At 37.4% G+C, this 12,769-nt stretch overlaps 1 protein-coding gene across 2 annotated transcripts in view; it reads left to right on the forward strand.

Annotated features, from left to right (window-relative positions):
- Positions 1-71: 71 nt before the first annotated feature.
- Positions 72-12,769, forward strand: part of twnk (twinkle mtDNA helicase) — a 24,123-nt gene continuing 11,425 nt past the window's right edge. The window contains exons 1-5 of one of the 2 annotated variants that reach the window (XR_003715464.2): positions 72-237; positions 4,225-5,597; positions 5,728-5,968; positions 6,880-7,064; positions 9,646-9,743. Coding sequence is in view for 1 of the 2 variants with exons in the window: in XM_028795746.2 (XP_028651579.1) it covers positions 4,265-5,597; positions 5,728-5,968; positions 9,646-9,753; positions 9,855-9,996 (1,824 nt within the window). In the remaining variant the exon portion in view is untranslated. Of the gene's footprint in view, positions 238-4,224; positions 5,598-5,727; positions 5,969-6,879; positions 7,065-9,645; positions 9,754-9,854; positions 9,997-12,769 lie in introns of those variants that run through there. The other variant, XM_028795746.2, reaches the window with a different exon arrangement.

The raw sequence follows: 12,769 nt of genomic DNA on the forward strand, positions 1-12,769 counted from the left end.
CACACTTATCTTGATATCGAATGTCACATTTTGTGTTTTACTGTTGCTTTTTCCATAATAACATATTTTTGACCATGCTGTTTGGTTTTCTACCAGTTAATACTTAACAAAAGGCAGACCACACAAGTGCAATTGATGTACTGTTGTTGCACTCCGGGCAACACTTACGCTTGCATCCACGTGGTAGCAAATGCAGCGCGTGCGGAGTGCATTTCTCCGCTGTGCTCGCTAAGACAGGTAAACATGTGCCATGTGCTTTTCAGATTTACCTCCTGAAGAAATAGAAAACCAGTAAAGCGTTATGAAGCATAATTTATTGTTTATTGTTGCGGTTTTGAGATCTGTATAGTTTATCGATAGCTAACGGTTACCGCGTAAAAGCTATTAACACTATAGGTAAACCTAAACTAACGTATTTTAGGTTATGTAACATTATTGAATCGTATAAAATCAGAAGTTCATTTGTACTTTTGTGCATATTCCATTTCGCAGTTCTGGGTCGCAGTTTAATGGCTGGTATCAACCCGCCACTGGCTTGCAAGTGATCTTTGGAGTGTACTCGCTTGCACGGCCACGCTGGGCATTTGACAGCCACGCCAGCTCCACGTAGTGACCGTATTGAGATCGGAGGCAGGTCTCCTGAAGCTGCAAGGCATCCATCATTCCAAGAAAATTACAGTTTGCCTTTGTCTCGATTTACGAAATAAATATGAATGCTATTATTGATAGCATGCATTTTTAATTGACTCGTGCTTACATTTTGTATTATTTTTATGACTACTATACGCACGTGTAAACAGGATCACAACCTTTTTATTTTTGCTTAATTGCAAATAATAAAATAGCTGTAGCAGCTTCTCTTTAAGGTTTCAAAAGTTCAACAGTTACTCAGATGGCATAAGTTCAAGAAGCTTAAAACAATGTCCACGGCCCAGGTATCGTATTTACTAAAGTTTTAAGTGAAATGCAAAGTAAAAACATTTCACATAAATGAAGAGAAAAATTCCATTGTACATACATAAAAAAGGAGAAAGATTTTTTTTCCTACGAGCTTCAATTTTCAGTTTTTATGTCTTTGTTAGGCTTCTGTAAGTGACTATAGTATGGCATGGTGTTACTATATATGTTTCTATATGTGTTAATGTACTGTATTTATTATTATGTACTGTTGGAAAACTATGCCGGTAGACATTGGCGTTTGCAAAGGAACACTCAATTTGAACTTATTTTACTACTACATCAGAATTATAGCAAAGTGGCAGGTACACATATTTTTCATTCACATGTTTGCAAATGTTGGGTAAGGCAGAACCTTTGATTATCAATTTCCTATTCCATTCAATTCTGTGCAAAGCCATGCATTTTCTATTAACTTATCAAAGACTTAAATGAACACTATGTATGTGTGTGTTTTTATATATATATATATATATATATATATATATATATATGAGAGAGAGAGTTCTGAAAAGGTGAGATGAGAAATTTAAAACAGTCTGGGGTAACAGCTGGCAAACACATTTAACAAAGATTTAAAGCAAAAGGGTAAAGGGAAAGGGATTCAAAAGGGTAAAACACTTGGTAAGGGATGGGGTCTTCCACATTAATGAGTGGTTTTCAAATGAACACTTGCAGTGGTTCTGGAGGTTTTATAATATTGACCTGGAAGAGGCGGAAGTTTGTGGTGGAAATGGGAGGGTAGGTGAGTCATCTTCCAGTTGTCAAGAATAAGAAGTGCGAATGGAAGAGGTGATGTTAATGAGAGCTCCTTTTCTCTTTGACATGTCTTTGTACACATCTCTGACATATACAGTGCATCCGGAAAGTATTCACAGCGCATCACTTTTTCCACGTTTTGTTATGTTACAGCCTTATTCCAAAGTGGATTAAATTAGATTTCTTCCTTAGAATTCTACACACAACACCCCATAATGACAAAGTGAAAAAAGTTTACTTGAGGTTTTTGCAAATTTATTAAAAATAAAAAAATTGAGAAATCACATGTACATAAGTATTCACAGCCTTTGCTCAATACTTTGTCGATGCACCTTTGGCAGCAACTACAGCCTCAAGTCTTTTTGAATATGATGCCACAAGCTTGGCACACCTATCCTTGGCCAGTTTGGCCCATTCCTCTTTGTAGCACCTCTCAAGCTCCAACAGGTTGGATGGGAAGCGTTGGTGCACAGTTATTTTAAGATCTCTCCTGAGATGTTCAATCGGATTCAAGTCTGGGCTCTGGCTGGGCCACTCAAGGACATTCACAGAGTTGTCCTGAAGCCACTCCGTTGATATCTTGGCTGTGTGCTTAGGGTCGTTGTCCTGCTGAAAGATGAACCGTCACCCCAATCTGAGGTCAAGAGCACTCTGGAGCAGGTTTTCATCCAGGAGGTCTTTGTACATTGCTGCAGTAATCTTTCCCTTTATCCTAACTAGTCTCCCAGTTCCTGCCGCTGAAAAACATCCCCACAGCATGATGCTGCCACCACCATGCTTCACTGTAGGGATGGTATTGGCCTGGTGATGAGCGGTGCCTGGTTTCCTCCAAACGTGACTCCTGGCATTCACACCAAAGAGTTCAATCTTTGTCTCATCAGACCAGAGAATTTTCTTTCTCATGGTCTGAGAGTCCTTCAGGTGCCTTTTGGCAAACTCCAGGTGGGCTGCCATGTGCCTTTTACTAAGGAGTGGCTTCCGTCTGGCCACTCTACCATACAGGCCTGATTGGTGGATTGCTGCAGAGATGGTTGTCCTTCTGGAAGGTTCTCCTCTCTCCACAGAAGACCTCTGGAGCTCTGACAGAGTGACCATCGGGTTATTGGTCACCTCTCTGACTAAGGCCTTTCTCCCCCAATCACTCAGTTTAGATGGCCGGCCAGCTCTAGGAAGAGTCCTGGTGGTTTCGAACTTCTTCCATTTACGGATGATGGAGGCCACTGTGCTCATTGGGACCTTCAAAGCAGCAAAAATTTTTCTGTAACCTTCCCCAGATTTGTTCCTCGAGACAATCCTGTCTCGGAGGTCTACAGACAATTCCTTTGACTTCATGAACTGTCAACTGTGAGACCTTATATAGACAGGTCTGTGCCTTTCCAAATCATGTCCAATCAACTGAATTTCAACTGTCAACTGGACTCCAATTAAGCTGAAGAAACATCTCAAGGATGATCAGGGGAAACAGGATGCACCTGAGCTCAATTTTGAGCTTCATGGCAAAGGCTGTGAATACTTATGTACATGTGTTTTCTCAATTTTTTTCATTTTTAATAAATTTGCAAAAATCTCAAGTAAACTTTTTTCACGTTGTCATTATGGGGTTTTGTGTGTAGAATTCTGAGGAAAAAAATTAATTTAATCCATTTTGGAATAAGGCTGTAAAGTAACAAAATGTGGAAAAAGTGATGTGCTGTGAATACTTTCCGGATGCACTATATATATATATATATATATATATATATATATATATATATATATATATACACACACACATACATACCAGTAATGGCACACTGAACGATAATGTGCAGTGAATACACTTGACTACTCATTCATAGTTTTCATCCTCTTTCTCTGTATGTTTAGCATTTGTTTGCTCAGAGGTTGATGTGCTTGCTGCTTCATGAGCGGCTCTTCTTTTCTCCAGCCTAGCGGCCCGCTTCTTCTCTTCTTACGTCAGCATCTTTTCACGTTAAAACTGATTAATTCAGAATTTGTGTTGCAGTTACTTAGTACGTTTTCTTTAATTTTTCACTTAAGCTGGCACATAAGCCTTCAATCTGCCTCAGGAATAATTTAAAATATGAAGAGGGAGGGGAAGTGATGGCGAAGGTGGTAGGGAATAAGAACGGCGCCCATATGCATATGCCGCATGGCCGCCCTGCTGGCCGCTGCCAAGAGTTGATTCTAAAATAAAATACAAAGAGGAATAACCTTGGAGGTCAATCATCACCCTGAAAGTGCATAGTAGACGTCGCATAGTATATGTGTACCAAATTTAAGGTTAATAGGTAAAACGGTTTGCGAGCGACAGGTGATTTAAAATCCTGGACAGACAAACGGACAGCCACAGTAGAGTATTATATATAAAAAAAAATATATATATATATGCATATATTCAGATGCATTTCTGCTTGTTTGCAATGTAAACTTTGATGATACATAATATAGTTGAATTGTTTTGTGTTTTTTAAGTATTCACTTATATAACATTTTATTTACTCCTAGATGCTTTTACAAAAATATGATTCATCTTTAAAGGTCAAAAATGCAGTGGCCTGTTGTCTTTCTGAAGAAACAAATCCAGATTTTCAAGGAAATGTTTATACCTAGAAGACCAATTTACTTAATAATGACACAAAGACAATTGAGACCAGTTAACATTCAAACACCAGCCGTGGTGCGGACTTGTCAAAGCACTTTTTGGAATTTACGTTTTCAGAGGAACTACAAAAAAGATTTAAAGACATCTCTAGAATATTTTGAAAACCCATTGAATGTGACTGAAATTAGGCAGTACCTGAGATCGAAAGACATTTTGTTTTATGATGGGTACTGCTGCTTACATACTGCAAGTCTGTTCAAGCAGCGATCTGAAGGTTCAGACAGCACAGAAAGGGACAATTTCTCCTTATTTATTGACAAGACTACTGGTCAATTTCTGTGTAAGGAGTCTCTGGTTGAGGGCACCTGGGAGGACTTTCAGGATTGTATTGAAGTGATGCAGAAGGAAGGGCGCAGCTTTCTAAGTCCAAATGTTCTGGTTGGCTTTCCTGATAGCGAAGAAGAGCAAGAGGAGAAGGAGATGGATCACCGGGAGATGCAACAAATCTGGTCTAACTCCATTGTCCTTTCAGACCTTCCTGAGGATGATGCTCATCTTATCAAGATCATGTTTGGGATAGGGAAAATCTCCAATGGGACTCTGAAGAAATTTGGAGTCCGTTTTTTTAAGCCTACCAAAAGCCTTGTTTTTCCATGGCTATGTAATAGGAATAACAGTATAAAGGGACTGAAGCTACTTTCTGCTGACTGCCAGGGTGATGATGTGGTATATAGTGAAGCCACCTTTCCAAAACCTAATACTTACCACAATCTGTTTGGCCTTAGTTTAGTTGGACCCAAGGATAATGAAGTTGTTTTGACAGGTCAGGAAATTGATGCAATGGCAGTCAGCCAGGCCACTGGTCTGCCTAGTGTGGCTTTACCTAGGGGGGTTAGTTGTCTCCCACCTGTTTTGTTACCATACTTGGAACAATTTAGAAAAATAACTCTTTGGCTTGGTGGAGATCTTCGATGTTGGGAAGCTTCGAAAATCTTTGCTCGAAAGCTAAGTTTGAAGCGATGCTCCTTGATCCGGCCTGGAGATTCCCAACCTTGTCCATCTGTTGCACTGTCCAAGGGAATAGTACTTGGTAAAATTCTCAAAGCCTCTATCCCTGCTGCACACAAGTCCATCGTTTCTTTTAGACAACTCAGAGAAGATGTGTTTGGAGAGTTGACAAACAAAGATCAGGTGTCAGGAATAAAATGGACAAGATTCCCAGAGCTCAATAAGATTCTGAAAGGTCACAGAAAAGGAGAGCTAACAGTGTTTACTGGTATGTACAAATATGTTAGGATATTATCTGGTGGAAGAGTGAACAAACAGTCTTTGTGTTTTAATTTAAATTTCAGTGCCAGTTGTCTTTTGTATTCATTGTAGTGATTCTTGTTATTTTTTTTCTTCAGGCCCAACAGGCAGTGGCAAGACTACATTCATCAGTGAATATGCTTTGGACCTGTGTATGCAGGGGGTGAACACACTGTGGGGGAGTTTTGAGATCAACAATGTTCGCTTGGCCAAGATAATATTAACTCAGTTCTCCCAGCAAAGACTGGAAGAAAGTCTAGACCAGTTTGATGAGTGGGCAGATAAATTTGAAGAGCTACCTTTGTATTTCATGACATTTCATGGGCAACAGAATATCAAGTAATATATTTTATTACTATCAATTGAGGAAAAAATGTTCTTTTAGTTTAAATTCAAGCATAAACCTGTTCAGTTAGTCTTTAATGATTGGAAATATCTTAAAAAATATAGTACTAACTAAACCACACTTTTAAATTGACAGATTCTCAAGATATGAGTTTGAATTCAGGCTTGGTCATTGTCTGCATGCAGTTTACACAGTCTCAAGATATTTGGCAGTTTTATCTCTAGTACTCGAAGTTCCTTCCACATTTCAAACCTTTGAATATGAGTTTGATCTACGACTCTACAGTGCTGGATTGTGCTTTTTACCCAGTGTCCTGTTTGAATAAGCTATAGCTGTCAGTGATACTGTAATCGAACAAGCTGCTGCTGAAATAGGTATTGGACTGTCTACTGTAGATTTAAAAAAGAGCGAAAACGGCATTGTGTACGTGGTTTAGATATGAGACACAATATACTCAGATATGTTATCTGTGTATTGTATGTCTTTTTAGAATTTAATGAGGTAAATAATGTATTTTGGAATTTTTTTGAACATCCTTTATTAAAAGATAAGTACTTACTTTGAGTAAGTTTTATACACCTTTAGAAAATGGATTTGCATCAAACATTGATAAATTGATATTTGCACAAGAGTCTTACCAAAAGGCAAAAGACAATGAATTGCACATTCAGTAATATCATTAGGAAACTGCCTCATATCAGTTAACCTTTGTTTACTTCTCTTCAAAATTACTATTCATTTTTGCTGTTATTCTAGAAGTTTGAATTTCTCTTTGTGGTAAAACTTGCTGTGCCCTGTTCCAGTCACTATTGTCATGCTCTGATTGTCTCCAGTAAGTTTATCTTTTCTTCTTTTTTTTTTTTTTTTGGCTGATCATTGATTTTTGTATTCATATCTTTTATAGTGCTTTACAATTGTCTGACACTGCTAGTGCCCATGCAGGTGCCCAAGCATACATGAAGTATTGCATGATCCTCAGATGCTCAGATTTCCTTCTTCACAAGAAATTAATTCAACCCATGCTGCTAAAATAACATGTCCTAGTCATCTGTATTCTCAGACTGAACTGTGAACATATGCTTAAGGCAGGTGATGTGATTTTTCATTCAGCTGTGAGACGATAGAACTACTACTTACAATAGAATGCATTTCAGTATTGTTATGTTTCTACACTATGCTGAAGGGTAGTTTTTTAAAATATGATATATCTGTCTGTAACAGTGAAGTTCTGTAGATTATGGGCATCTCTGTGAAGTTGTGTCTGCACTACAATCAAATCCAAATCCTCATTCAGCAATCCCAAAAACCTCTTTTGATAAGTTCTCTACAATTTTCAAATTACCCTTCCAAGTTGTAAAGCATGTGCTATTAGGAACTCTCAGAAGTATCAAAGTGTTGGTCAGGTTCTGTAGATATGTTGACATGTTTTTACTTTGTTGGTTTTTTTTTGTTTTTATTATTGGAAATACTGAAACAATATAAAATGTTTTAACAGGCAAAAAATACCTGTCTTATTTGAAATTGAAATTAATCTTTTCACTGCAAAATCTATATGTTGATAATAGTGATTTTCACTTAGATTTAATTAAAAAAATAATAGTTTACTTCGAATTTGAGTGCTGTCTAGTAGAAAAAATTCTTTTATCGGTTCCTCACTTCAAAAGTAGAATGGATGATTTAAAGCTGGATTACATATTTGCAATTAGCAGGGAGCAGGAATTACTTTCCCCACATACATTTTTAACACATCACCACTCCAAAGAGGACTGCTCATGGAATTTGTACTTGTCAAGAAGAGTATTCACAATTATTCACTTTGCATAGCTGCAAAAGAGAATGGACGGAGACTGCAGTTTCATCAATGAAACAGCCAGAGAAACTGAAAGTGTTTATTTTTAGAAACAAATCTGATTTTCTTTTAAAAAATCATTAAAATTTACTATTGCTCAACTTTAAAGATATAAAAACTTTATAATACCAAACAATTTATTTGTTTTCTAAACCTGCTTTTTAAATTAATAGAGAAAAAATGTAATTTTAGAAAATGTTTAATATTTACATCTCATGTCAGTCAAAAGAGAAAAGTTAGGCAACCTGTAAGTGAAAAATGTAATGTATTTACACTGTATCCTACACATCAAAGTAGCATTGAATCTTGGAAGAAATTCTTTCAGCTTTCCATTACAATAGAACAAAAACATAAATATCTAACATTGATAGAGAAGTTCCTATTGAAGCTGAAAATTTCTGAAGAAAATATTGGAAGCACTTTAGATTTTTAGGCTAAATTTACTTAAATGTGTGGTTATTTGGTGATTAAATTGTATTACACAATTGTTAAATATAAATCTTCCCCAATACCCCAGAATTAGGATACTGTACAGTTATTGTAAATGCTTTATTAGCATAAATATGTAACTACAGTATATAGAGAAAAGACACAAGTATCATGATATCCCCTCTAAACCAAAAGCTTAACAGAATACTGCATTTAGTAATGCTGTTTACTTAAAAAAAACACTCCTCTTTCACAGCTCTGTTGTTCTCATATGTTGTTGTTATATATTATAATGCAACTTGTTTAAGGGATGAACAAAATATGAGCTTTTACTATGACTGCTGGAACTTGATTCAGTAGATTTTTAACACTACAATCTGAATTATTAGATTCATTCCCCTTTCCCAGGAGGAAGAGGTGATCTTGATCCATTGATATCAGTTGCATTTTTATAAGACATTAGGTTTAGACTGTTGACATTGCCATATGCTCTAAGTGGAGGTGTAGAATGTATCGATTGGTAGTTTAATTTCTGAGACAGTGTTATGTCCATGTGTACAACACTTTATTTGAATTCATTTTTTGCATTATATGTAAAGCTTTCCATCAATTGCATCACTTCCTACTTCTGCAACAGCATTCAGAAAGAATTCTCAATGTATCATTGATCCAACATAATCCATTTTCATGGATTATCTTTGACATGGCTTCTTCATAGAAGACCAGTCTACAGTTACCAATCAAGATATCACAGATGTATTTGGGATGTGAAAGGAACAGTAGAGTACCTGGGAAAAATGGGATGAATGCTCAGATTCTAGAAAGACATTGACCAGGCTGAGATTTGAATTTCTGGAACTGCAAGGAAAGTGGCAACCACTGCTCCACCCTTGCAATATGTTGCTTTGATTATATTGTTTTTCAAATACATTAGCCCTTATTTTATTACAATGCACATTAACTGATTGAAATATGTAAGTATATTTAAACGTTATGCTGAAAATGTGCAAAGCCTTCTTTTCAACTACAAAGAACAATTTTCCAAAATTCTTCGAAGATTTGTTTAAATTAAAATGAAACCACTAAAATATCTAAAGCTGAATTATCAAGTTGGCCATTGTTTGTCCCTTGGCTAATTTTTATATTGCCTGTCCCTCAAGATAAATCAGCATTTTGTGGCTCTTCAAAATTTCTTAGTTATATCAGTACATTTTTTCCATTATATCAAATATAATTTGTAATTTGACAAACATATTTTGCTTTACTCTTAAATAATAGTTTATGAATTTTATGATATAATCTAATAAACATTGTATTTTAAAAAGCAATGTTATAATTTCCTTCAGGTTATAGATAACTCCAGATAACGTTCTCTATTATATATTCCCTCAGGACTGTGACTGACACAATGCAACATGCAGTATATCTCTATGACATCAGCCACGTGGTTATTGATAACCTGCAATTTATGATGGGTCAGGAGAACTTCTCCCTGGACAAGTAAGCTAAATTGTTACTGGATACATTTCAGATACAATCTCTGCTTTAGGAAATTGTGAAAGGAATATAATTAGTAATGCTAATCATGTGTTGTGTGTCAGATTTTCTGTACAGGATTACATAATTTCCAGTTTCCGAAAGTTTGCCACTGACAACAGCTGTCATGTGACATTAATAATACATCCCCGAAAGGAGGAAGATGACAAGGATCTGCAGACAGCCTCAATATTTGGCACAGCAAAGGTTAGCTTATCCATTGATTTTTTCATTTTTTTTTTAATATTAATAAAATCTTCCATATATGAATGGTTTAACTTAATGGAGAATTATAATCTAAATATATAGTACCATTCACAGTTCAAAATGACACATCATCCTGCAAAAAGTGTAGCGTTCAGTCCTTTGCCCACACATCTCTTGTGTGCATTTTGGCAAAATGATGTAACTAATCATGTTTTTGCAAAGATTAAATGCATAAACACATCAGTCTCATGAGTATACAGAGTTTCTGTTGGTATTCTGTGGCCTGTGCTTTAATTTATGCTACTTTATTATCTTAACTGCCCTTTCATAAGGGGCAGCCTGCTTATTTGCTTCATTAAAGAGCACTGCAATTTATGATGCCACCGCCCAGTACAAGGCACAGACTATATTTGTGGGTTGCCTAGTGGTAAATTAAAAAAAAAAACCTGGGTGTGTCTTTGATTTCTTTCTGACCATGGAAGGTGAACACATTTGCATTTCTCACCACAACTCACTTAATTTTGTTGGGTAAGCAAAATAAATAATCACACAAATTGCAGTTAGTCTTTTCGTTCTCTTTATTGAAGTGTGAAGTGGAACATTAATATTTCTTTTTGCTTTTAGTTCGTTTCTCATCTTAGGCAGTATGGCCTTGTGTGTAAGGCTGGTGACATACTATTACATGACTTTAAGTCATAGAGCATGTCACATTTAACAACTGCAATTGCTGTGTTTTATTGTCTTATAATTGTCAGAATAGGGTTGTGCAGTATACCAGTACTGGAAAAATTCAAATTTTTAGAACACTACAGTACCAGCATTTTGGGATTTTCGGTACTGGAACTAAATGTCAGATTTCCACTCCACCAAAGCCCAGACACTCTGTACAGTAGACTGGCAAAACGTGCTTAGACATGCTGTGGAATTTCCCAAAACCTTAGGCTTTGACCTGATTGAGACTTCACATCTGACCCGTTATTGCTTTGACACAGCTTTTATGCTATTTTGAGAGAAGCAGTGCTTAGCGCGGCATAATAGTGCAACACACCTAGAATGCTGAAGTAAAATCAGTGGGTTTCAGAGTTGCCCCGAAACCACACTTGACTGGGGACTGTTCCTTATTGCTTTGATGGACACTTTATGCTATAAAGAGGAAAGTGGTGTATAGTGCAGTGGTGTGGTGCATCAGGAAGGTTGGTGTAAGGGCTCGTTTATACTTCATGCTCAGAATGCGTACATGCACGCATCATGGCTGCCGTGCATTCCCAGCATTCATTTTGACACGTCCTCTGAGCACGCCCTTAGAAATTAACGTGATGTATGCGCGACTTGCAGTCCCAGCAAAAAGTCAGGGGGTGCAGTGTGATAAAAGTTGGAATGTGACATCAGTGTCTCTGTTTACTGTCTACATGTGACAGAAAGCTGCTTTGAAGATCCCACGGGATCGATGTGCATACTTCAATGTTTGATGAATGGTTCGATGTAGTGAAGCAAAATGACGACATACAAATACATTCATGGTGCTTTTATCTATAATAATAAAAGGCAAAGCCCTCACTGACTGACTGACTGACTGACTGACTGACTCACTGACTCACTGACTCACTCATCACTAATTCTCCAACTTCCCGTGTAGGTGGAAGGCTGAAATTTGGCAGGCTCATTCCTTACAGCTTACTTACAAAAGTTAGGCAGTTTTCATTTCAAAATTATACGCGTAATGGTCATAACTGGAACCTCTTTTTTGTCCATATACTGTAATGGTAGGCAGCAAGATGGCCGTAGGAGACTGAGTTGCGTGTCGCGTCATCACGCCTCCCACGTAATCACGTGAACTGACTGTGAACTCAGTACGTAGAAAAGAAGGAGGAGCCCCAAAGAGCACAGAAGAAAACATTCATTACACAATTGACAAGGCAGCGAAACAATAAGAAGCGAGTGAGTGACGCATACAAGCATCTTCATAAGACACGAGGTATAAAAAAGCACGGTGTAAACCGTAAGTCTAAATTAACTTTATAGAACCGCTCCCCGCTGCCGTTTGCAATACCATATTCGCGAGATACAAGTTTAATGAGAAGACACGAGGTATAAAAAAGCACGGTGTAAACCGTAACCTTAACTTTATAGAAACGCTCCCGCTGCCGTTTGCAATGCCATATTCGCGAGATACAAGTTTAATGAGAAGACACGAGGTATAAACGAGAGTTTGCATCACTTTGTAACAGAGTTAAAATTGCTGTAGCGAGAAACTTTTAACTGCCGGGTCTTAGCTAACATTAAATAAACCCGTGGACATCGCAACATCACACAAGACAGTGGCTCACGTGAAGTGACTGAACGCAGCAGGAGTGATCTCTTCCATGAATCAAACCTGTTCAAAAAACACATTACACAATTGATAAGGTAGGAAAAGAATATGAAACAAGGCACGGTATAAACCGTAACTTTAAGTTTATAGAAACGCTGCCGTTTGCAATACCATATTCGCCCCTGCGAAGCGCGGTGATTTTGCTATATATATTAAACTATTTCAACCATTGTATGATCTGCTTCTCGCAACTGAAAGAGGGCACCGTGACAGAAGTTAGCCGACTTGCTCACCAACCACAAGCGTTACCTGGTAGGTAACCACCCATACAATCAGATTGTGAATCAGACTACGAATGCCTGCAATGTAATTACCCCGATCTATATGCTGTCAAATGAACGAACCTCACGCCGTGGCACAACGTTAGGGGCTTCGCCTCTACGTCCGAGGATCGATTCCCGT

The sequence above is a fragment of the Erpetoichthys calabaricus genome, chromosome 2 (genome assembly GCF_900747795.2).
Source record: "Erpetoichthys calabaricus chromosome 2, fErpCal1.3, whole genome shotgun sequence".
Classification (NCBI taxonomy): domain Eukaryota; kingdom Metazoa; phylum Chordata; class Cladistia; order Polypteriformes; family Polypteridae; genus Erpetoichthys; species Erpetoichthys calabaricus.